The sequence below is a fragment of the Struthio camelus genome, chromosome Z (genome assembly GCF_040807025.1).
Source record: "Struthio camelus isolate bStrCam1 chromosome Z, bStrCam1.hap1, whole genome shotgun sequence".
Classification (NCBI taxonomy): Eukaryota; Metazoa; Chordata; class Aves; order Struthioniformes; family Struthionidae; genus Struthio; species Struthio camelus.
In genome coordinates, this window is record NC_090982.1 from 18121991 (window position 1) to 18148079 (window position 26089).

A 26089-nucleotide genomic window follows, 5' to 3' on the forward strand; every position below is an offset into this window, starting at 1 on the left:
CAGACCATTTTACCTACGCCGAACGTATTTTGACCAATAACTTAACAATTCTGAAAGAACTCAGCTGTGGAAAATACAGAGACGAATGACTAAATTGATAAAGTTTAGGGTGTCTTTGGTAATACAGTAGAAAAGTCTAGGCAAGCAGAAGATAAAGTAGCTACTGGCAATCTTACTGGAGGTTTTAAGTATATAATAAGGATCTCTCTGTCAATTCAGAAGCAGCTCCTGCAACAGACATGGATACCCCTTTACAATTCCAAAGGCAGATTGGTAAAATACGCTGAGAGGGAACCTGGCACTGAACCTGGCTTGTAGTGGCTAAAACAGGAACTCTGAGCAGAGCTGTTACTGCCGTGAAACCTGTATCCACAACAACCATCACAAGAAAGCAGTGATAGCCCATCAGCTCTGCTCCAAGGACAGTCAGAACATCCACCAAAAAGTATTGTTTGTTTGTTTATTTTACAGTAAATTCAGCCAGCTGAATCACAGAGCTTATAGGGCAGTTAAACCTTGAGGTCAGGCGTCAGGAGGCACAGGTCCCAGGCCTTAAGGAAAGATCCTGCATTTTCAGGTGCCGAGTTACAGGATAGTATTTTTGTACATCTAAGACAGCTTCATGTATTTCCTTAAGCCTCATTTGGCCCTTTCCTGAACTGTACCCAGGATCAAACTTTTCATTTCTAACCCTAATTTCAGCATTTATTTATGGCTAAAAAGCTCGAGTGGAATAAAAGCAAGGCGACTTCACTAGTAGCCTAATTCTGTAACTTGCAGATAAAAATGTTGTGCTTGATTGCTCATGGCTAGTTAACTCGATAAAGATTACACTCTTCAGCGTATCGTATTCCAAAACCAAAAGAATTTAAGTTACTTTAACGATAAAAGTAGCTAGTGCAGTAAGCTGGTCCAGTGCCAAAAGACGACACCTAGAAATGTTTACAACATTACAAACACCACCATTTTTATTGGATTATTTTCTCCTGAAGATGAGATCTATTTGACAGGAGACAATTACACTATGTCTTCGAATTTCCCGTATGATACCTGGCTTAATGGCATGAAAAAAAACAGCTGAACTCAAACTTCGCATCTGGTGCAGGGGCCCCAAATCTGAGATCTTTGCTGAATCCTTTTGTTCTATCAACGCATTTCGAGAAATTCAGTACCAGCAATGAAAGAACTCTTCTTAAATTCAGCATTTCCCTGGGACAAACTTCCATACCTATGGTCATCAGAAACGAGCAGGAAGAGGAACTTCATTATCTTTCGATGGATTGCGTCAGTTGTCAGCAAAGCTCATGCAGGTGGCTGGCCTGGAACCAAAGCCGAGGGGCTGAATCTCAGTGGCTTCTTCTCTTTTAACTCCAGTCTCTGAAGGCATTTTTAAGGAGGAGGAGGGAAGCTTCCACTGTGCTGTATCTGACTGCTGTGCACTTTTGAGCTTGAAGTGTTATTAAGACAGTTGTACAGACTGGGAACAAATGTTGAGATAAAGGATTCAATACGCTTTAAGTCTCCATGCGGTAATAACCAATCAGAGGTAGAATAACAGCTATTTATGTACAATCCTAGGCCTACAACAAGGTACCCTGGATTAGTTTAGCCTCCAAGGGAGGAATCATACTGTGTATGTGGCAGAGCTAAAAAATGAATGCATGTCACTTTGTCGCAGGCAAATGTTGTAAATGTCAGGAGTGATTCGCCTGCACCTTTCATAAGCCTTAAAGTAATTTTCAGAACCATCACAAAAAAAACACCATCATTTATATAATCTTGCCCATGATATGTCTGAGAACTTTGTAACAGTGAGCAATATGTCATCTACCTATGTGAAGTGTACTGCCATTTTTTCATATATGCATCCTATTCATTTCGTCACTAATCCAGGAAGTCTTGAGATCACACAAAGCTCAAAAACATGCTGTTTAAATAAAATCTAGACTTTTGTTTGCTCAGCAAGTGTGTTTGGTACCTGTATTGGCTGCTAGCCTCCCAAAGGATTAGTTCTTTTGGTGTTTTTCCATAGCTGTGTTCATTCTTAAAATACCTTCAACATCTCAGGAGTGATCCATGGTTTTGAGGTATCTTTAATTCTTTTCCATTTTATTGGGACACTTTTATTACAGATTTTTTTTTAGTTCCCCATACAGAAACTGCCAGCTTGAACCTACTTCCAGGAGCAAGGCCAATGCCCGTCATTCTATAATGGGAAGATCAAATTAAAAAGAGCTTGCTCATCAGAAGGCTTAAAAGATCTCTACTTCAGCCACCTATGTCTTTTTTAAAAGGCCTGTTTAATTTTATAGGGATGCTGTAAGTTATCATCTTCACTTTTTCAGGTTCATGGCCCTGGAATTACATTTGATGAAGTGAAAAAAGAAAGATAGATCATTAAGAAAAGAGCTTAGAATTTTGGCGTCTTTTTTTTTCATGATATTAGAAACAAGACACTAATGGAAAAGAACAGAAAACAGCATGCTCTGATGATAAACAGAAAGTACGTACGTGTCTTCAACACGATTCAGTATGTATTGTTCTACTGTCCCAAAATTTGGGAATAAGCTAGGCAGGGAGCGTAACTTCACTTTTGTCCTAAGCTTGCACAACTCCTCTAAGATGTTGCTGCCCGCAAGAAGGCAAATACCAGCCACAAGCACACTCCCTTGTACCAGTAGGAGGAAGACTTTTGTGCTAAGTTAACTCCAGCTCTTACAAAAAAAGTACCATTAAATCTTCAATGTGAAAAGAAAAGGACGCTTCAAGCATTAAGAGAAACACATAGATCATAGAAACGTCATGAGGAAGAAGTAAACTCTAAGTAAATTTATCCTGGTTTTCAGAGCCATTAGATTGCAGCTATCCTCCAGCTCACCGTGACAATCCAAAAGCAAAATGGAGTAATTTTTAAGAGGGGATACATGAGAAAGTCGATAGAAAAAAGGAAGAAGGCCTGAGCGCTCACTGTCTTGCAACTGATGTTGTTGCTACTACTGTGCCGAGAGGCACCAACCCCCCCGACAAATCAGATCTTGTATTCACTCCAGGCTGATGTCTGAGATTCCTGATGTACCGGCAAAAAAAGGCGTTACCCTCTGTGGCAGCAGGACCAGGGCTAGAGCTCCTCTGGCAGGGACAGGCCCTGTCCTGCTCACCCTGAAACCCTGGGGGCCTTTTCCCTTTCCACCCCGAGGCCGCTCACACTTTGCTGCATTTCCACACCAAGCGCTGGAAGGGGTGATGATGTTTCCTGACTGCCTCTTGGCATTCGTTATTTTTGTTTTGCTCTTCCTTTGGCTCCATAACAACGTAACACGCCAGCTTTCCTTGCAAGCAGTCTACAACCTTTTATGATTTAATCACACTAAAACGATACTTACTCATCTGCTTCCTTTTCACCAGGAGGCTTCCCTTTATTTTCCCAATTAAATTTGCCTGACGGCGACAGAAGCAGGGGGTCAACGTATTTGAGAAATACAGCCACTTTTCTTTAGCAGTCTCTCTCTCTCTCTATATATATATGTGGGTTTACGGGGCGAACCGCCGGTGTGGGCACTCGGGAGAGCCGATGGCTCTGGCTCCTCATCCCGGCGGTCTCGGGGCCGGTCTCCGCCTCGGCACGGCGAGCTGGAGAGCACCAGCTGCGCCTCGACGCCTCGGGGCGCGCGGAAAGCAAACGCGTGAGGCGTTTCCCCCGTGTTCCCGGGGATCCCTCGGCCTTTCTCCCCGCCACCAGGACCCCCCCGCCCCAGCCCGCCCTGACACGCGTTTGGGAACGGGCGGCGTCAAACGCAGGCCCAGACGAGGTAAATCCGGCCGGCAGGCGCGCGGCCCTGCGCGCTCGCCTTCCCCTCGGCCAGCCCTCCTGCCAGGCAGCCAGATATCATCGCCAGCCCTTTGTTATCTTCACTATTATTCTGGCTGGCGTTAACCAACCGACCTGCAAGCTTGGCAGTCAAAACCCGCCCGTTTACAAGCAGGTCCGGAAAACGCAGAGGCGACCGCGCGAGGGAGCGGGGTCACCATGCTGCAAGCACCGGGGCCGGGATTGGGGCGGGGAGGGGGAAGGAAACCGTTGGCCACGAACGGCACAAACGGCACTTCTGGCCTTTAAGCATATCTGGGGGGCCCTGAGGGGGAGGGGGGGGTGGGGAACCACAAAAAGACAACCAAACAAGAAAAAACAGCGGGGAAACCTGCAGGCAGCCCTTCCCCCCCCCCCCTCCCCCGCCGGAGGCTGGGGGCACCGGCTGCCCGCCCGCCGCCGCCGCCACCACCACCACCGCCACCACCACCACCACCACCACCACCACCGCGCCCTCGGCCAGGGCGGCCGCGGGGGGCGGGGCGGGGCTCCGCCGTTGCCAGGTGCGCCCGCGCCGCCGCCGCTGCCCCGCCCCCGCCCCGCCCATCGCTCCCCCCCCCCCCCCCGCCCGCCCCTAACTGAGCCCGCCGCAGCGCCCAGCGCAGACGGGCGGCGCGGAGCCGAGCGGCTCGGAAGGGGGTCCCGTCTCGTCTCGCAGCCCGCCCGCCATGGCGAAGGTGGGCAGGAAGGGATGCGCCTGGCCCGCCATCGTGAAGAACAACTGCCTGCTGATCAGCACGGTGACCGCCGTGGTGCTGGGTGAGTGCGGCCGCCGCCGGGCTCCGCGGCCCTCCGCCTTCCCCCCCCGGCGGGCGCTCCGCGGGCAGCGCCGCCGGCTCCGGGCTTCGCCCTCCCCGCTCCCTCTTTCCCCTCCCCTCCACGCGCGCGCGGAGCCGCGGGCGGGAGACGTTGAGGAGCGTTAACGGTCGGCGCGGCGACCGGGGTGGGGGGGCGTCGTCGCGCCGCGGCGGGTGCCACAGGGGTTTTCGGGGGCTGGTGGGTGGCCGCCGCCGCTGCGCGCCCGCGGTTTGGCGGAGAGCAGCGGGGCGCCGGCCCCCGCCGCTGGCGACCAGTGGCGTGAAAATGCCCAAGGGCGCGTTTGGGGGCGAGCGGGGAGGGGGCCCGGGCGGGCCCTGCAGCTGGAAGGGTGTGGTGGTGCCGGCCGGCTGCCGGAGCGGCTGTCCGAGCTCTCGGTGTAACGGCAGGGCCGTTCCTTCGCTGGCGGGGCCGGGGGGGCCGAGCGCCGGCCGGTGACGAACAGGTGGGCAGGGGGCCGAAGGCAGCCGCGTCCCTCCAGTGCGGGGCAGGGCCCGGCCCGGCCGGGCCCCGCCGCCTTTGGGGCCTGGGGGTAACCCCGGCGCTGAGCTGGGGGGAGCGTCCTGCCCACAAGGATGGACGGTGTGGCACCTGCAGAGAGGGGCCACCCTAACCGCTTTGGTTAACAGCGCTGGCCGCTCGATGCGTTCCTCTCCAACGGCTTGCCTGCCGCTTTGTGTTTTGGGTGGGATGTATCCCTTTCTGTGCATGTCTGTTCAGGAGAGAATTATTCTTCTCTTGGGAGTTCCCTTCAGCAATTTATAAGCTGTGATCAAAGGTGTCCCTGCCTGTGCATATGTGCATGTGTGTTTGTCCTTCAAGCCTTCAATATTTGAAGGAGCTCGGTTCCTTATTCCAGTTTTTAATAAGTGGGGAGACTTTTGTGAGTTCAGGATCCCAAGTGCTTGAAAATCTGGCCATAACAACTGGAGGTGCTGAATGCCAGCCTCTTCTGAAAATCTGATCATCCAGGACAGTGTGTGTGTGTGTATATACACATTTATGTGTGTGTATATATGCATATATACATACATGTACACATATACACAGGTATATGCCTTGAGGTATGCTTTTGTGAGCTCATACACTTATTTCCCGCTTACAGAAGTGGACAAAAAAAATCCTCTCTTCTCATGATCTTCACTGAATGTAGGTAGAACTGCAATGTGTGATGTGATCCAGCAAGCTGGTAATTCTGAACTGAGATTTTCCCCGAGTCCCACAGAGGCTGGCAACATGGGAACTGCGGGGAGGACTGGCTGTCTACTAGGACCTAACTGCTGTTCTCCTGGGCGCCCAAATACCTCCTGTGTCCTTGAGCTTCTCTACCTGCTATACTATAATTAATAGTCTAGAGCTTCCCCACGATCTGTAAAACGGCAGAGTAAGCCTTTATAAAGATTCCTGGAGATTCAGACTAAATTCCATTTTGCAACAAGCTGTGTATCTGTCATATTCTCAAAATTTCTAGGAGGTGGAATAACTTCTAGCAGGACAACAACAGTGAAATCCTTGTGAAAATGGCCTGGTTGCAGTGCATGTCATCATAAAATGTCCTCCCCTTATTATAGCCTGAGGAATGTTTGCAACAGACTAGCAGGCCACAAACCCTTCCTAATTAAACTGACATATTTATGCTTTCTTAATGCACCCTGGGAAATTAGTTTTTGGTTTATTAGTTAACTTAGTTTGGAGGAACAGTATAACACTCACGCGTAAAGGAGAGCATCGCCATTTTGAAAGTAGAAATATATTTGGACTTTTCAGGAGAGTATGTGTGAGCGGAACTGATTAATGCCAAAAGTTATGGAAATATATTGTGAAAGCTATTCAACTCGCAAGTGCTGGAGTATCGGACACTGTCGTATGGAATCATGAGTTTTGGATTAGACCTTTGTTCAGAGACGGAAAAGGGTGAAACGTTTTATTTGCTTCCCTGCTACATATTCCCTGATAACAATGCAAAGTAAACTCAGCTTTGACCTAAAATACCTCAGAGCATTAAAATTTCATCATTATCAGAGCTATGCTCAGCATTTTGAGAAGGTATACTTATCTTTATCAGTATCCTTACTGTGCTGAAAAGTTTTTTTTTTTGTTGTTGTTGTTTTTTGTGATTACTGGTTATGCTTGTGTCTGGGGGAAAAAAAAAGGAGGGAGAAACAGAAGCACCTTCAAATGGTGGAGCACTTCTTCCTTCCAAAGAAATTGCTTCTCCAGGTGTATTGGGAATGTTCAATTATTTGTCTTTCTTTCACATTTCCAAAAATACTGGAGTTTCCTCTAAAAGAGTCTGGGAGGGGGAACAAATTTAAAATCGGTACAGAAAATATCTTAGGATCATCAAATTTTTTTTGCTGCAAGCACCAGTATCTGCATTACTCAAAATAACACTTTGAAAAATTGTTTGAGACTCAACATTACTTCTGTTATTGTAGCAGGGGTTCTGTTTCAAACTGCCAGACTGATTCAGAGAGATCTGTGAATTCAGATCTGGAGTGAGAGGTTCACCGAACTTCACATTTAGGGCTAATTCTGAGACCTGTTGTTTGTCTAATTTTGGTGAGAGATTGACCTGAGTCCTGGACCACAGAAGTAAATTCATTGTTTCTTAGTCCTTAGTGGTTAAGGCATTTGGAGAAACAACAGGTATAACACTTCATTGTGTAAATCGTCAGAACTGCCTGCAAAGTTTTACTCTAACTCTTATTCCAAGTGACCTTTGGACTTTTAAATATTGGAGGGAGGTGGAGGGGAAGGAAGAATTGATGAACTGCTTGTAAAAACATGTGGGGGGAATGGGCTGCATCTTCAAGTTAGTGCCAGTAGTGGGCTCATGTCGCTGTGGTACACTGAGAGCACAACAGCGATGGTACTGGAGTGGAAGGTTACAGGCTGGCTGTTTCTTTACCTTGCACTGCAAGCAACAAATGAGTGCCTCGGCTTACCCAGATTTCTTCTTCTCTGGACTTCCCTGGATCATCTGTAGGAGACAGAGGTAAGAAGGGGGGGAGAGTAGTAGCCCCGCCTCAGCAGCTTGAACTGCAGAAGAACGCATGTCTTGTGTATCTTTACTCTGCTGGCCTTACTGAGCCCCAAGCAGCTGCGCTAACCAAAGCATTTTAAAAGTCCGCTTACTTCAAGTGGCTCTTCTTCCCTTAATAAAGAAATCAAAAGAAACCTGAAATAACTCTGAAGTTTACTCACCCTGAAGCAGCTGTCCAACATAGATGGTACAAAGAACATTTGCAAAGGGAGAGGTTAATTGACGCTTTGTAAGAGTCTCAGCTTCTATTTTTTTATCCTCACTTTGTCTCTGAGATCACTGCTGCAAAGCCAGCAAACCAGTGATGAAGATAAAAGGCTGAAGAGATGTAAATACTTACTCATTCATTTAGCTGCGGCTCCTAGCCTAACACCATGTATTCCTGGAAAACTCTTCAGCAGAGCAGCCCTTTTCTTATAGGGAAGATACAAGTGTGATTTGAGTACCTGATGGTATCAGACACTGATTTGCAGCACCATGTTATTCTAGAGCAGAGTTCTGTTTTCATACTCAACTTATAGGAAAATAGATTGCAGTTCCTTTAAATGTATGTATTTTTCAAACCTATTAGACAAATGCATTTTTTTAACGTATAATTCTCTGATTGGGGAGCATGATCCTGAGGGATTCAGCTTGCATAGATTTTTTCACATGACAAGTGCTTTCTGTCCCTTCATGGGATGTGTGTCAGTCACTTCTGATGCAACTTTAGAACTTCAGGTGTTTCTGAGCCCCCCTGTGACTCTGCAGTTTCATCTGAACAGTGCGTGTCTGGGACACTGCAGTTCAAATGTTCATGAGAAAGATTTGACATCCAATATTTAAATTGGAATAGCCATCCATCAGGAAAGGGTGTGATTTGCAGGTTTTCCTTCTTTAGTAAATCATACTTATAGAAGGGATATAAAAGCTATTTCTGTTTGAGGCAGGGAAAATCATTTTTACATGCTGCCATAAACTTCCTCCTTCATTCTCCTCTGCATGGTTATCCATGGCTGCCAGCACTCATGCTACATACTTAGGGTCTTAAACACGGGGCTTTCTTGTGATGGATTGCCATGTGGAAGGAGACATGCAGCTCTCCTCGGGAAGAGGCAGGAAAAGGAGCTGGGAGAGGCTGAGGAGGGAGCCAGGAGCTGTCCAAGGTGTCCAGCTGTTCTGTGGGAGTCAGCGAAGCACAGAGCTCTTGGCACCAGGAGCCAGAAGCTGGTACCCTGAGACAGGGAGAGGAAGGCAGTGGTGAACATCCCAGTGTTCTGGCTTCTCCAGCATGCCCGAGGGGCCTGCTTTTGCACCTCAGAAATTAAGAAGTTTTGTCAGCCTGCTGCAGGATCGGACAACTAACTTGCCCGTTTCCTTTGTTGGAAGAGAGTGACTAGCATCACACCTTTTTTTTTCTACCTACTCTCTTAAGACAGTGATTACATTATACATAGTTCCGATCTGTAACAAGAATGTTGCAGAAACTTTCAATCATGAAGCTATAGCATCTTCTCAGGGTCTGATCAGTGCAAGAGCCGCTGCACCATCTCTTCTGTGTTTTACAGTGTCATTCCAGTAGTCCATATGCTAAAAATTCACTCTTTAGCTTCAATGAAAATGATTGTTTTATAGTATCTTAGAATACTGAGTAGTAACATATCTATATAATATTTTCTACATGCGTCTCTGATTTCAAAGAAAAAAAGGTCAGGTGTATTCAACAGCTGCTTACTGTAGCTAAAAAGGCTAGGCTCCCTCTGTAATCAGGTATGAGGAGATTGGGTAGCTGCTTTTAAAAGCACAAGTGCCTGTAAACTTCATCCATGTCAGAGCAGTGTCCACACATGGTAGCATTGGTGGAAGCCCACCAGTGCATTCTTGCAAGAATGCATGTTTCACAGGGAGAAGGTAGCAACAGAACAGCTGATTAAAACCTCTCTCAGTTGATGGCTTCCTGCCACATGGAAGACCGCACCAAAGCCAGGGAGCCCACTGTACTCCTGAGGGCGAGAAGTTTCATGTGTAAAGGTAGACTGGAACCTCTGAACCACATAGCCCTGTAAAATCTTCCAGTTTGTCACAGTAAGGTGTTCAGATTTCTGGTAGGTGAGATTTAAAAATGAAAAGCTTATTCTCAAGAAAGGGTAAGGCTTCAATGTTCTTTGTTTCCATTTCCTCATACTTTTCCCAAAAGCAGCCTGTCTTCTCCTGGGCCAATTCTTTGCTTGTGCAATGATTACAGATAACAAAGAGTGAAGAAAATCAATTGCCTTGGGAAATACACTAGAAAAAAAAATAGAGCTTTTTTTTTTTTCTTCAGAGCAGGGGGAAAAAATGGACTCTAGTAAAGGAAGTGAATTACTGTAGCTTTCTATCAAGTGCAGTTATACAGCAAGCATCTGCTTCCATTCTTGAGTTCTGAAATGTAACATTTTATTAACTTGAAATTTATACTAAATGCAGACCAGACATCCTGAATTGACTGTGATACCTTGGAAACGTAACAGAAGACTCTAGTTTCTTCTTGCTGTGGTTTGGAGCAGCACAGATGATACCTGTGACATTTTATGCCTTTCAAAGCCATTGTGATGCTTCTCTACCTGTTCTTCTCCATCATACCCCATGCAATTTGGTCCAGGTCAGAATCTGTTCAGAAAGTTATAAAACGCAGCAATTAAGAAAGAATCTCTGATTATTTTTATAGTCAAAAAATGCAGTGCAGATGGCAGACAGCTTCATTTGAGATTTTCATATCCTGTTGAGGCTCGGAAGTGCTCTGAAATCAGAAAATTGACCAACGAGTGGAAAGATAACTGAAGTTAAGCGTGGTGCCTCTTCTATAAGCTAAGAACTTTAAACCCATTTTTATGCCAAGCAAATCAACTTTTAGTTGTTTCTCTGACATATAAAGTATTCCCTATTCTCCATGTAACTTGTGTTTTAACATAAACTTTGGATTTCACTTCATATGTGCAAATCACACCAGCATGACTAAAAGCTGAACCCAGAGAGAGGTACTTCACAAAAAAAAAAAAAAGTTGGGAGGGGCTTTAGAAGAAATAAACCTCAGGTTAGTTTGTGCTTTATAAAGCCCCAAAGCTAGAAAAGCTACTTAAGTCAGTGAAACGTTCCTGGCCCTTGGAAATTAAAAGCCCAGTGAAGTCACCAGAACAATATTTCCAATTTTCCAGTATTATTTGAAGGGAAAAACGTAAAATACTCTTTCTTTTTACATTTTTACAAAAGTATAGAGACAAATTGCCCTTATATACGCCAATAAACAGATAGTGCTTAAGCTGACACTATTAACAGGTGGCAGTTGTGCAATATTTGCAAACCTACTTATTTCTCTTACAAGAACACTGTAAGATTTGTGGGCATATCTATTAGCTTTTCAGTAATGTTTACAAGTGCTTTCTTGTGCTGAAGCTCGGGGCTGTATTCGACTTGTCTGCCAGATTGTGGTTTGTTTTTTTTTTCTGTGTATCCTCGTTCCAGGTATTGCACGTTGTATGAGTACCCAGAGGTGCCTCAGAATATTAAATGTGACTTGTGTTGACAGTTTCCATGGATTATAAATGATCTAACCTTAAATATTTTCAGTGTCTTGCAAAGCAGCCATTTCTTGTTCTGTGAATGCTTTTGGAACCATGGACCACCTGGTGTTGCTTAATCTGAACTAATTTTCTAGATCATCTCTCTGATTTCTCAGCACTTTGTCTTCATTAACTTCAGAAGAAAGGTGTTTTTGCAAGTCACTATCAGTCTGTCTTTGGTTCGCACTGGATTGCTTTTCCAGCTGCTTATCTCAACTTATTACAGTCAGTCATTTCTCTTCACTGCCCTTCCAGCAAGAGGATGGCTAGAACCGTCTGCCTGTTAACTGTCCTTTCTTCTCGTCTCAGTTTAAGACAGAAGGTATACCAAGAGTCAGAATCTGGCAAATATTCCCAGTTAGTAGTACCCTTTCACCTTTCTCATGTCACGGCCAACCAATTAATTTCCTGTATGTTTCAGGAATCTAAAATGAAGATTTTTTTTTTTCTTTCCTCCCTGTAGTGCTCTATTGAGCTAACCTTTCTTGAGCTAGACAAGACATCCACAGCCACTCAAGCAGTTTTTAGAGAACAGGGAATTGTTGAAAAGATAACAGAATATTGGAGGGCCTTTGCAATAAAGGGCAAGGAGCTTTAACTTCTTGGGTGGCACGAGAAGGGTGCATTTGGCAAGGTAATGTGATAGGCCACATAGGCAAAATGTTAGATTTTTAGCAAAGGTCCCAGAAGCCAGGACTACCAGAACTAGAGACGTGACAGTATCCCAGACGGGTGACAGAAGGGGTCCAAGTGAAATAAGCAGCGCTTTTGCCTAAAATGGGGTGGACTTGCAGATATGGGGGAAGCATGTTGCGTACGTGTCTAGATGACTGCAGAGAAGAGAGGCTTCCAAATGACTGACTGGGTGGGGTGGAGGAGAATGGGAGTGTTTTTAGAAGTGACAGATAAAAAGGGCCGTGGGGAAAGTTTGCAAAGAAGAAGAGCAAGTTAGTGTTGTAACGTTACAATTCAATTTTTATGATGAAACACAGGAACATGGGGCGGAAAGGTACATGCTGGGTTACCACATCTAGCCTACTGCTGCTTCAGGCTATACCATTTCATGTATGTTCCTGTAAGGTATCATGCTCCACCTTTAAAGCCAGGAAGGGTTTCCCTGCTGCATTTCCTGCTAGGGAGCTATATTCATCAGTCAGCTGTCTGATGGTTGAGAACCTTCTTACAATTTCCAGCATAAATGCGTTCGGGTTCAAAATGCACTAATTTGTTCTCAGGTCATGTAACGGTGCTTATTGTGATATGTAACAACCGTCTCTCTTTCTAGAGAACCCTTCTCTGTGTTAGACAAACCAGGGTCTTACTCTCTTTTCAGAAGGCAGGCTCTTCATTCCCTTCACCCCTCTCTAGTCCTTCTTTGCATATATCTTCCTTCCACTTTGAGTTCCCTTTGTGAAGCCTCTCTGAGTTTCACACAGTATTCTCCATCAGGGCAGTTACCTTCGCCAGGATGCATCCAAACTCATCAGGGAATGTTGGTTGTATAACTGCTGAGAAACAACTCTTTTCCTAGATTATTCAACTTTATGTCATAATCTTTTTAGTATGATGTTTATTATTTTGAAGTTATACATATTAACTTCACAGATCTAATGAGTCACCAGTTCTGTTGAAAAGCTGTGAAGGCGCCAAACTATCTTTGTTATAACTTAATTTATCTTTATAACTTTAGTCCTTAACTCTGTTAAAGGACTAAGCAATGAACTGATTAAGTTCTTCAGAACAACTCTGAGTTTTTCTGTATGTTGATGGACTATTTCTGTATGTAGATTCTGTGGGACAGCTCTCACCAGCATACTGAAATGAGTGTAATGAAAGATGTAGATAAAGCACCATCATAATTTTTTTCTTTCCTTCATTGTTACAGTGACTGTCCAACTATATTCTTTTATCATGACTTTCTCAGATAAAAATTAGATCTATATTCTGAAAATATTTAGTAGATGCAGGGACATGAAATACAGCTACAGCATATTCAGATAAATAGAAGGAAGCTGAAATTGGGGCCAACAGGAAAGATTTATAGATTGTACTGCTTTGCAGTTTGCACACTGCAGTTTTGGGAGAACAGTGGTTCTGCAGAATATTTGTTACTCATAATCTCAGGAGATTGCATATTATTTTCTCTTTCCTGGGTGAATGATGTATCCTCTTTAAAAAAAAAAAAAAAAAAAAAACCTCCCTTGGTTTGACTCAGAGTGGTGTGGCTCACATGCAGGACTGTGTTGTGGAGGGGCTGCTCTGTGGGAGCAGTGACTCTGCTACCGGCTCCTGCAGCACAGAAAGCTGCAGGAATGAGATGGCGTTGCCAGTGGCAGAGGCCTTCTTCCCACCTCCTGTGAGAAGCTGGGGGTTTTTTGCCCTGTGGCAAGTACTGCACCTTTCCTTCGCTCCCAAAGGCCCATCATAGGGAGCCACAGTCCACTGAAGCTTTCCTCACACTCCACAATCAGGCAATGGCATCGTTTGTGTGCAGGAATTTACAGCTGCTGCACCCACAGCAGGCTTATTGGAGCAAGGACCCAGAAGGTCTCACCACGACAAAGGAATGAAAACACCTTCCATACATTCCTACCAAATGTTTTTCAAAACACCAAGAACAGAATTTGGGTTCTTCTAGAACATGCTTCAGATGACTTTTCTTTAGACATCTTTGTAAGCAAACTGGTAGCCTGGAAAAGACTAGCATCCAGAGAGTTAAGATCTGTTGCCATGCAATTAAACACTAGCAAATCTAAACCCTAGCTCTGCAGCTGCATACAGTTTTCTAACAATGTTGATTTGTAATCAGCATAGGTATCATTATTAGAATGCTAATTTACAAGTAACATGTAAAACAGCAAAATGCATACAGTTGCAAAAAGTTAAAAGTAACCTAAACAGAGCTGAATTAATAAACTCAATATAACAATTTCTTCTATACCCTCCATTTTGTCATTGTGTAGTTGATACTCCTTTGTAGTTAAGAGGCAGCCAAAATGTTGTAGAACCTCTAGACAGAGCAGAAATGAAACAGATTTTATAAAGGCTAGGCTGCATCAGAGTATTTAAAAAAAAAAAAAAAATACTGCCTACCTGCAGTCTGACATACTGAATGTTTTATTCTTTATTTCAAATGAAGTCAGTGAACTTTGTCTTCCAGGTTTTTCAATCCCATTAATCATCTGCTATAACAGTAATCCAATTAATACCTACCAGTATGATAGAAGTAATTGCATTTGTTTGGTCTGTCACATGCACTGCATGTCATACAACAATATGAGAAAATGAGTTACTTTTCTAATACTATAGTCCGTCTTATTACAGTACAATAAAAATAACAGCTTTGAACCATGAGACATGCCCACATTTTTTTCTTCTTTCAAGGCCATATCAAAGAAAAAAATCCTGGAATTTCTCCAGTTTCTATCAGTATCAACCAGAATCACTAATTCTGCTCTGAGGAAAAAGAGTCTACATTCTGGAATTACATGAAACCGAGGAAAATGAATAGTCCATGTCTGCCCAACCCTCCCCCTCACACCCCCCCTCCCGGAGGGAAATAGTGTAATTTAGAACACATCACTTTATGAAACTCGTGACTTGTCCTCCAGAAATGTCCAGAAGTGCTGGACAGATTCAGGTTCCCCGGTAGTTCTGAGTTTTAAATTCAAGATCTGAGTTGAGTTGACCCCACATAACTGCATAGAAGAGGCTTCAGGATTTAGCTGTTATTCCATATGGCCCAAGAAAAATGTAAACAGTTTTTGCATTTGGTTGCCCAAGCTGATCGCTGGGAGGAGATGGTATTCTGTTCCCAGCACAGTTTTAGGTTACAATAGCAGTAGAAAAATTTCTGACACTCCCCATGTATGGTAGTACAGATGAGCCCTGGATGATGGGAACTGTTTGAACAGGGTGCCTGTTTCTGTTTTCACTTGTTTTTAAATTTGTGTTGTGAACTCCACAGTAGCTGAAATAAAATGGAGTAGTCCCACAGCTGTTCCCCTGCAAATAATTTACTTTTTTCCTGAAAGAACATTCAAAAACAAGCAATATGCAAAAAGTTGCGTTCTGGATATAGGTAAAGTTGCTGTAAACAGTCATTCACCAAATACTTAAATGTCACAGCGTTAGGAGTTTGGTTTGCAGATACGCAGGCTCTCCACTGTAGCAGTCCCCAGGACACAATTTGCTTAATATCTGAGGCTTACTCGCAGCATATGCATGCACAGGGTAGACTGGTTCTGTCACCTTTTAGACAGCGCATTTTCACAGACCCTGCAAAGCTTCAGCCTTCACAGGTGTGACCAACCAACTGCTACATGCAGTGCAGCCCATTGCAGTCCTTCCCTTTCCTGGGTAACACAACAAAAAAAAAAATAGGCCATCCCATGAAAAAGAAGCATGTATTCCCTCTAGCTTTTTTGTGCTGGAACTCTTGGGCTCTCAAGATGAGTGCTAACAGATTTCTCTTCATATGCTCATTCTCAGCATTTTTCTCTGGCTCTGTTTTATCTCTCATGTTCCTTTCCCCCCATCCCTCCCTTCTCTTAGGCTGCATTTATGGCCTTTCTCGTAAGGACTTGCTGTGTATTAGCAAGCTTGTAGAAAGACTGTGTGCTACCCAGGGCATTAATGCTAGGTAGTCAGGATGTGTGTTGCTACATATGGGATCAGATGGGAGAAATATCCTTCTATGGCCTGCCTCATGAGCTGCAGCCTCATGCACCCAATGGCATCTTTGGCTTCCTGTGTCAGGAGCTGCTGGGAGAGCAAACGTGGAAGAGAACACCATGCTGTACACCATATGCTCTCGCATGCGCGGTTGCAAGGAGATACACAACTTAAAAAATTAAAGACATGATTGTGCTGGGTTTTCACTTTCATCCCCATACTACAGAGTAACTCGGGACCCTGTGTGGTACATGCCACCGTGAAATTAGTAGAGCATTGCTCTTACAGTAAAAATACTAGCTGACTTAGCCATGTGGCAGGAAGGGGAAACAAGGAGAGGAGCTGGGAAAGAAAGAAAACGATTTAGAATGGAATAAAAAGAGGAGTGACTGAAACTGAGAAAAGAGGAAGAGGGCAAGAGGGAAAAGGGATGTTATGCTGTCTTTTAAAAAGCAAAAGTAAATTATTCCGTATATGAAAAAAGAAGCAAAGAGAAAGGGAAAAATCCTACCAAATAACAGAGGCCCTGCCTGCTGTACAGAGCTTTGTGGTTGTTAGAAGTAATTCCATGTTAGAATGAGCTCCACAAACGGTGGAGTATTGTTCATGTAGACAAATTAACATGTTATGACACTGTCTTCTACACTTGCTCACGGCTAATGTAATCGAAGCAATGTTAAAAGCACTGGTGACAGTGTGTAATATGTTTATGCTGGACCACACTTCTTTCTGTGCGTTACAGTTTTCAGGAACAAAATTCCAGTGATTTGATCATTGAGAGTATGATGAAAAGGTTCTGTATTCATCCAGTTCCAGCACGAAAATAAATTTATTCTGCATGCGAGCCTTCTCTTGTTACTGTTGTAAGGTCAAGTTTCTTCTTACAATCCAGTGTTAAATTCCAGCACCAGATGGTAGGGGCTAGCTCCATTTAAAAGGTAGCCATGTTTCACTGTATCTTGCCCTACTAAACAAGTTAATATGGATATAATCACTGCAGATATAATCCTTCTGATAAAGGAACAGCATGAATAAGGAAGTGAGAGCAACAATATCATTTCAAAAGATTGCTGGAATGAGGAAGTCTATTCTGTGTTAGTGCCTCTAGATAAATAACTTCCTTTCCAAAAACTAAGCAAATACATATATGTGAGTGAAAAAGTGTAAGGAAAACCCTGTAAAAATGTTGAGAGAGCGCTGAAAATATTCATCGTGACATCCAAGGAAGTGGAAAAGAGAATTCTGAAGAATAAAAATGAGGATGAATCATTCTACCTGCTTGTGATTCTGCTGAATGGAAAATGAACAAGAGGAGAAAACTTGCCAGCTGTGCAGACATGAGAGTCATCACCTGGAATGAAAGGCACACAGTCACAAAATATCCTGGTCACACCTGTTGAACATAACACTCCCCGACTGACAGAAGAAAACAAAATGCGTGATGCCATTTTCAAATTCTTTGTGAAGTGCAGTGGATCACAGGTTGTCTTCTTCCTTCTTTCCTGGCCAGAAAACCTCCTGGGCTCTCCCCTGCGCACGTGCTACAGCAGAAGTCATCTCAGTTATCTCTAGACATCTTCCACGCATGCATCTGCCTTGTGCTGGTCGCTCTGCGCTTGTAGCCTTCCTCCATGGGGGCCAACGCTTGTTCCAGGCCACCGTTCTTCTGACTACTTTTGGGCGAGATTTGCCTTTTTCTGTCAGGGATAATGCATCTTTAGTAAGATTCTTCGGGAATCGGGGTTCAGGGGCCGCTTGCACCATTATCTTTGCAGGATCAGAGCAGGAGTGGGTAGAACTCGGGCAGTTTCATGTGAAAAGGAGGCTGCTGCAGGCACGTGGCTGTGATCTTGTCATGTGGGGATACTCTTCAGTTTGTGTTGAGGCATGCAAAAGAGGAAAACCTTCCGCCATCTAGGGCAGGGAGCCCTGCACCTAGGAAGAGGCACATACTTCCTCAACACTGTAAATATCCTGCATGCTTCAAAAACACAGGAGCAACTGTACAGCAAGCTGACAGCTGTTACCTAGTATGTGAAGTTTAATACCCTGTACTCTGTCATAAAATGGCATTGCACCACTTGAAGTGAACATGCAGTCTAGTGTTAATGGCAATTTAAGGGTATGCCTATCCTTAGGCATGTGAATAGTCTGAAGACATGGAGAATATTTGTATGCTTAAGCTCAGCTATCTACACTGGCATTTGCAGGAGCAAAGCCTTATCAATTTACCTTGATATATGTAGCTGTTTTACAAGTAGAACTTTATCTTCCTTGGGCTTATCTGAAAGTGCAGACTAATTTATTTTCAACACATTTGGTTTAGGCACTAGATTAAAAGTAGAGATCTTTGTGTCTCTTCTTTCACTGATTAAGGGTATTTACATAATATTGCAAATATTTTCAAAGCAGTTAAGATTCAAGGTGATGCAAGGAGGTTAAACTTTCTGTGTTTACTTGTTAGATGACAAACTAATCGGATATATTCTTTCTTGCTTAGAACAGCCTATTTGCCTGAAAGGTTACCTTGTTCGTTTTCCATCTTCTTACTAACAATACAGACTTGATAGGAGTTTATAATTTGCCTCTCTATTCCTTCATCTTGTTTCTGCAGTTGCAGGGAGAGTGCAGAAAGGATGATTTATTATCTTTTTGTGCTGTCAGACCTGAGAGAAAGTCTATTGAAGTGGCTAGTCATTTACATTTCTGTGTCAATTAACATCCAGCTGGCATACAGATACAGACGAGTTCACACCACAGCAGAGGTGGATGTTTTGGGAGGATTTTTGTGGAAAATACTTTCTAGAAGAAAAGATTACTGAGTTTCTTCCCTTGTAGAGAGCTGCGTGCAGGATCCTCATCTATTCCCTTTGGTATCAAGAGTACAAACCTGTTGTGTGTCTGTTTGTCTGATCTCTTTCTGAACTTGCTGGTGCTATCTGCCCCCACAACCTTAATCAATTAGAATAAGGGGTTATCCTGTAAGCCCGTTTAATTAAACTGTGCAGCAGCCTCTTGGGCAACATCTCTATTGTAAGTGGTGTTTTCCCTGAGCATGCCTTTGCAGAGACTAACTTAGCTGCCTTGTGTACCATCAAAAACAAAACTCTGGGGGAAGAGGCGATTCTGGCTTCAGCTCCTGTAGCCTTCCTGGGACCCCAAGAGTTTACATGGGCCAATGGGGCTGATAAAAGTAGTTTGGAAGCAACTTCATGTGCTGCAGCAAAAATTCTGCTGCAATATACACATCATTGATGTCACTAAAATGCACAGAGATGTAAATAATTCCATTAACTTCAGTGAAGCTATTAATACAAATAAGACTTTTCAGCACTCTGTGAGTAATGAAAAGTCCTCAATGCCCTTGTCTCTCATTGAATCCAATAAGAAATTGGGTTTCTTGATACTGAATTTAGCCAGAATTGAAGCATTACAAAGTTCATGTTTGATAAGACTATTTCCTCTAAAACAGTTATGTCTATATCAGAGGTTGAATATAAGACACTGAAGAGAAAAACTTGTGTAATGTGTTATTTTTTTCTGTGAACCTAGAGAAGGAATATGAAAAAAGGGATGAATAGTAAGCTCACAAAATACAATTTACTAAACTGCAATGTGAGATCTTCCTAAAATCAAAATCATCTGCAAATTATGAATCTATAAAATTCTATAATCTCTTAAGGAAACAATAGCCATAATGCTCTCTAAACAATAATTATCAGATTTACTGTACCAATGATTTCCATTTCTTTAGTCTGACAGACGATACCTTTATTTTCCATTTCAACATGAGGTAAGAAATTTATCTTTTGACCAGGAATTTTTTTTTGTTTTGATAGCACTCATTACCTGTAATTTGTCTTGGTAGCCAGACGAATTTGCTAATTCATTTAAGCGAAAGATAAGAGGAAGTACAAAGGTGCCTTGTAGCATGGCTCAATCACTTATACAGACAGTCTGGTTCTGTGTAAATACGGTGGAATAATATGAGTGTGAAATATGCAGAAGTGTGTTTTCCTTGATAAAATTTCCAGAAATTATTAAATGAATTTAGTGATTGCAATCACATTCGTTTTTCTAACTTTGTAGAGTGGCAACTACTGAATATATTGCTGCTGGTGTTATATATGTATATGTACCTATATCTATATATGTTGATATATTTTAGCCGATATAGAGTATCCTAAATACGTCTATTGTGTCACTTTGTCTCTTTAATGTGTGGTAGTGTCCATGTAAAATATTGGTTTCTTAATGCCAGTTATGAATCATCTAGAGCTGGTAAAAGCGGGTTAGTAAAAAGATACTGCCAGAGTGGACTGATAGTCAGAGGATTAAATCAGAATTTTCCCCTAAAGACACACCTAAGGAAGTCCTCCCAGTTCAGAGTTATATGTGTTGTTCATTATTTTTACTATCATCAATACATAGGAGAGAAAAGAAATGCCCAAAGGAAACATCTCTTTACTGATTTGTTTTAGAAGTCACACCACAGCTGTAAAAACAACTCTGTTGCTCACTATTTTTGTTTTAATAATCTTCTACTTTTCTTCCCTCTTCTCCATGTTGCTCCTGTAAGTTACTGCTGAGTCCCTAAGCGTGTCACATTTTTATGTGCTTTTCAGGTGTTGGAGTTGGTTTGCTGGTACGGGAATATGGCCGGCTCTCTAACCTGGATAAATTCTACTTTGCTTTTCCTGGGGAGCTACTGATGAGAATGCTCAAACTCATCATTCTGCCATTAATCATATCAAGCATGATCGCAGGTATGACTGGAAGTGCGCCGTTTACTGATGGGAATAACACTGACATTTGACTTTTCTTCCTAGCAGAAATAACCTTTAAAAACTTTTATGGAACTCTTCAGAAGTATAGATTGCATACCTATGACCTTTCTGGCTAATAATGAGAATGGATTTGGAAGGATTATCATCATTGTCTGGTATTTAAGTTATAATGTGGAAAATAATGCTTCTGAAAAGCGATAAGATAAAAAAAATTCCACGTTTGTAGATTTTTGGATCTCTTTCTCTTTATTTTCAGGAGTGGATGAAACAATTGCAGATTGCAAGACCAAGGCTGCAACTGTGTGTTCTCAGGTGCAGCATTAACTATTATAAGCAGTCTCATACTGCCATTTCTTAAGATGGGGAGCGGTGATCTCATAGCTTCCTGTCATAAAAGGAGGAGATTCCTCACCTGCCCTTCCCTGGTCTCAGCAAACTCCCATGAGGTACTTTGTATGAGCTCTGGCATTTCCTGAATCCATCTGTGAGCCCGTTCAACTCACTGACCTGGCAAAAAACGATAAATTAGCAAAATAAAAAAGAAAAGTAAAAGAAAAAACATTTTTAGAAGTGCAAGAGAGTGGGGAAACTGCATAGTCAAGGACGGGGTTATTATGGAAAGAAGAGCAAAACTTCCCTCGTTTGGTAGAAGCAAGCAAGCCATTGGCTGGACTCCCAGCCTTGGCATGCCAGCATTTGCAACCAGTTCACCCAGTGGGAGAGAGTTGAGAAGATTTGCAGGAGCAAGCCCAAAGGTGAAGGAACTGGCTGTCAAATAGCCTTTCTTAAAGTAAAGAAATCCAAACAATCCTGTCTTTCTTGAACAAAGGCTTAAAGAATAAACAAGAGTTCTGACTGTTTTCTCTTTGCTTTCTACAGTGAGTCAGTGCATATTTGTCAGTGCGCTCTCCATTTTCCTCTCTGCAAAGCCTCTGCTTTGGTGCTACATTCATGTCCAGGTGTTTGTTAACAGTTGGATGGTCATGGAAAAATACCAGATATTTGACTACAGAGAAGGAGAGCACGTTGTGGTCAGAAAATGAAAGGGGAGTTGTGAATGTGCTATGAAAGTGCTTTCAAGAAGAAAATGACACAGAAGATGAACTTCAAACTCCTTGAGGTTCATGGCAAAGATAGCACTAGTGTCAATAGTGCACCCCAATATGGGCCTTTACCAGGAAGAGCCTAAGTGAAGTTGCCCAGGCCTTGGGAGCCCAGCAATAATGGAGGGGTGGCAGAAAGCCAGTGATGGGATTAAAATGGGGAGTGGCAAGGTAGCCAGAGAGGAAAAGCTGCAAGAGGCAGGGTGAGTAATGGCAGTGGAAAATAGTCAAGACCTTCACCCAAAGGACTAAAGGGAGATGAAACAGTCTACTAATCATTAGTGTGTAACAGAGAGAGGAATAAAGGGCTTGATGTTTTACCTAATGCAGAGGGCAGTGGCATTTATATATAGAGGAGATGAGACAGAGAGCAAAGGAGAACTAAGCTCTATTTTTATCATATTAAACTTAAGTCTGTGAAAGGAGACCCAGGAAAAGCTGTCAAGAGTAGATGAATCTATTTCTCTTTTCAAACAAGCTTTGATTTGTGAATGAAGTTGAGCCTGTGTCTTCAGAAATAAATGATATAATCAGGACAGCTAGTCAGGCTTCCTAAAAGCCGAATGAATTATTTATGAAATATTTCCCTGTCCTGCACTTCAGAAAGGAAAAAAGGAATAGTACTTTACCGGATAACTCTTGGTAAAGAAGAGACTAATTCCATAGCATGTGCTGAACTGTGTTGCTCCTGCAAACAAAAGCACTAGCTGCCTGTGTCCAAATAATGCTGAAGTGTGTGGCGTTCAAATGGACTGGGCATGTCCTTGTACGATAGCTGTTTACATTGTTTGTACTGTTCCCCTTGCATCCTTTTCTTCAGGACATTGATGAGATATTTTGCCGTTTACAGAAACAAATGTGGAGACAACATGGAAACAAGCATGAGAAATACAAATTTTAGTTGAATAAATAGGCCTGTATATAATCATAAAGCACATTAGTAGTTTTTCTTCCTTGAAGCTCTGAATTTAAGCACCAAAGCAAAAGTGATGCTTTCAAGAAATACTGTAAGGGCAAGGAAAGGAATAAAAATTTAAAGGAGGATCCAGGATGTGTCTTCAGATATGTCTGTATAAACAGAGCAGGCCCTGCACTGTTAGTGGCAAGGGCCCCTATGACTGCATTCAGCAGTGACCCTTCTCTGGAATGAGACACAAAAAACGTTGTCCTCAAAAAAACTGTATCAGGCATAAAAACCCAGCTGGACAGGTGGTGCTCCCCTCTCTCATCTAATAACCTCATCCTCATTACCTAAACATGAGACATAAGAGGACAGCACCACAACCTGTATGCTGGAGGTCCTTGGTGGGATCAGACATGTACTCAGTACATCCACCTCTTCAGGCCGCCCACATTAAGTGGACAGGAGAATGCCAGTTTTTGGAAGCCTCGAGGGTTTATATCTGACAATCTGGGCTGCAGACGTATGTACATGTTGATACGCTCAGCGGCAGACGTTTAGGGCCCTAACATGTAGTCAAGTTACTGAAGCAAAACTAGTGCCAATGCATCAGCTGAACCTGAATGACTGTCTTCTGTGCATGCATTTTTAGATTACAAACTGTGGGATGCCACATAGCTCCCTGTGAAAGGTTAAACATTAAGTCATGTTGTTCTGGTTTCGCCACAGGCTAAGAGTGCACACAGATACAATTGCAGTAACTCGTTTGGTGCATATTTTTCACTAGACCATGTGTTTGGATCCAAAGGCATCCTGAAAGTTTTGATGCCTACAAAACCAGGAGTTTCCTGAATTCAAGTCATGTCAAAATTCTGGATTTAGGTGACCAGTAACGTTTTTGCACAAGAATCACCAAGATGTTTTTGAAAATATAATCAATAGTTTTCTTTTTTAAAATTGGAATGTCTTAATTGGGTAATGTCACATCCTAGAAAGCATCAACATACACATTTGCTTTGGAGAAAAAGAGCTACATACAAATGTATGTCCCACGACCAGGTCTTGGTCCATTTGGACTTAATGACATAAATCAAGCCCACAGCAAAGCCTGTGATCGTAGGAATCCCTCCATCATGAAATCCGGGAGTTTAAAATTTAAAGTATTAGTTTTAACTTGTTGTAGGATTCGTAGTAGAAAAACTCCCACTGGCTTATTCAGTCAGAGCAAGAACACACTTAGTCTATTTTCAGCTTGAAGAAGCAAAATTCTCCCTGTTGTGGTTAGATGGAGCCCTTTGCAGAATGTGATTTTTTCCTTTGCAAACCCAGTTTCTCACACTATAGAAGAGGGAGGGCATTATTTGCTTACTTATTTTACATACCATACAGGTAGGAATTTGCGGAATTTTTCCACTCACCTGTCTGGAAGCTGAATTGGAGCCTAATACAAAACTAATATAAGTGCTGAGCATTTACTTAGAAAAAAACAAGAGGAATGATCTTTAGGTTACTCAGAAGAATGCTTTGGGGACAGAAGAAAGTGAGTAGTGCTGTGCTCTTTTAAATTATTCTTGGCCTACCTCAGAGACCAGTTTGTAATTGTGCTCTTCTTCTTGTAATTATTTTAATGATGTCAAATGTAAATTTAATTTACTCTGACCCGTGAGCCCACTACTGATAATTTGGCCCTTTCGAGATTTCAGTCTCTCCAACTAGCTAATAATAAAATAATGCCTCATTCATGTGAAGAAATTATTTATATTTTCTGTTTCTTGCTGTAGTGGCATGGGAAATTGAAAATGAAAGTTGAAAACTTAAGAGTGTTAATCAAGATGAATGCAATGGCCTATAGGACTACCCCTACACTGAATGGAATATTACACATTCCAAATCTTCTTCTTTGAAGTACTTCTCCAAAAGAAGAAATGACTTGGCAAATATAAAACCAAACTATTTTCAGCTTCCTAGTAGGGAGAAGGAATTTGGGGACGATCTCTTGTGTACTTACTGGGAACTTGGAGGCTTAAGTCTGATTGTTCTGGAGTATTTAAAAGGCTATAAAATATCTTGGAAAGTCTCAGATTGCATTTCAGTCAGAGAATAAAAATTTTCCAGAATTGTGCAGGATATCTGATCACACGTCAGCACACAGAACAGACTAGTCCCATTCAGTCACTTTTAGTCTTCCTTCTCGATAGGCTGAAATTCACTGCATGGCTGTTCCTCTGTGTGGCAGCAATAAATATTTACAGATCTGTTTCCTATCTGGCTCCCAGCTGGACTTAGGCTAGACATAGATTTCCAGTTTCCTGGACTGTTGTGCACCTGTGCTTGGGTATAGGCTAGGCTTTCCTGCCAAGTGTGAAGCTACCTAGTCAGTACAAGATTTTTGTCCTGCTTTCTTGCACCTAAATCTCATGTTAGTAGACAGAGTTAGGAGATCTGGATCATATCCAGCTCCCCGAGCCTTGCTGGTGGTCCTGAGGAAGCATGGCTCTGCTTCCCACCTCTCTTCCACCGATCTTGCTAAGCCGGGGTTAAGCAGGTTTCAACCTGCCTTTCCCACTGATCTCCAAAGTACAAGCAATGGACCATGATGGTCCAGCTTTTTCTTTAGGGCTAGCTTTTTTTCTGTCAATAACTTCTCCTATGAGGTGGAATCACGTCTGATAAATGAACTGTCTTTGATGATATTTTCAGGGTCATCATAAGTGCCAGAAATCTCAGCTCTGTAGCGGTAGCGCATGTTCTGTTTTGTGCTTTGTGCTCTGGTTTAAAAGATGAAGCACATAGCACAGCAGATGCGTGTCTCAGATCTCGGTATTGATGCAGTGCTTTTATCAGCTATCTAGCATCTCCATTTTAATTCTTGGCAATAACTTCTCCCTCATTTCATGTATTTTTTTCCCCAAGTGAAACTTGAATAACGCTTTATCTTACTTTTCTCATCCTCCTTGCCCTTCCAGTCTCTGAGGTCAGCTCCAGGGAGGCTTAGAAAGATGAATGGGAGTTTCCTGGCTCCCAGGCTTGTGCAGGGTCACCTGTGGGGAAAACCAAAACTCCTGGTAGCCTGAGGCAATTGATGTCATATTTATAGGTCGCACAGAGCTGACCTCAGAAATGGTGAAGAAAATGTTATCTGTTGCCTTTCAGAGGGCAGCTGAGTGACCTATAAATACAATATCTGCCTTGCAGTGGGTCTGGCTGGGCTGACTCCAGCCACAAGCTTTCCATGATTATAGGAATAACCTTTTCTCTCAGAGCTGTTTTGATTGTTGCTGCAGCACAGTCAGAAGCATCCTGCCGGCTCCACCTT

The 26089-nt window shown here is 42.9% G+C and overlaps 1 protein-coding gene across 1 annotated transcript in view; it reads left to right on the forward strand.

Moving 5' to 3' along the window:
- The first annotated feature begins 4438 nt into the window (after nucleotides 1-4438).
- Nucleotides 4439-26089, forward strand: part of SLC1A1 (solute carrier family 1 member 1) — a 57115-nt gene continuing 35464 nt past the window's right edge. Inside the window, exons 1-2 of the mRNA XM_068927097.1 lie at nucleotides 4439-4627; nucleotides 20608-20748. Of these exons, the coding sequence (XP_068783198.1) occupies nucleotides 4537-4627; nucleotides 20608-20748 (232 nt within the window). The 5' untranslated portion in view covers nucleotides 4439-4536. The remainder of the gene's footprint in view (nucleotides 4628-20607; nucleotides 20749-26089) is intronic.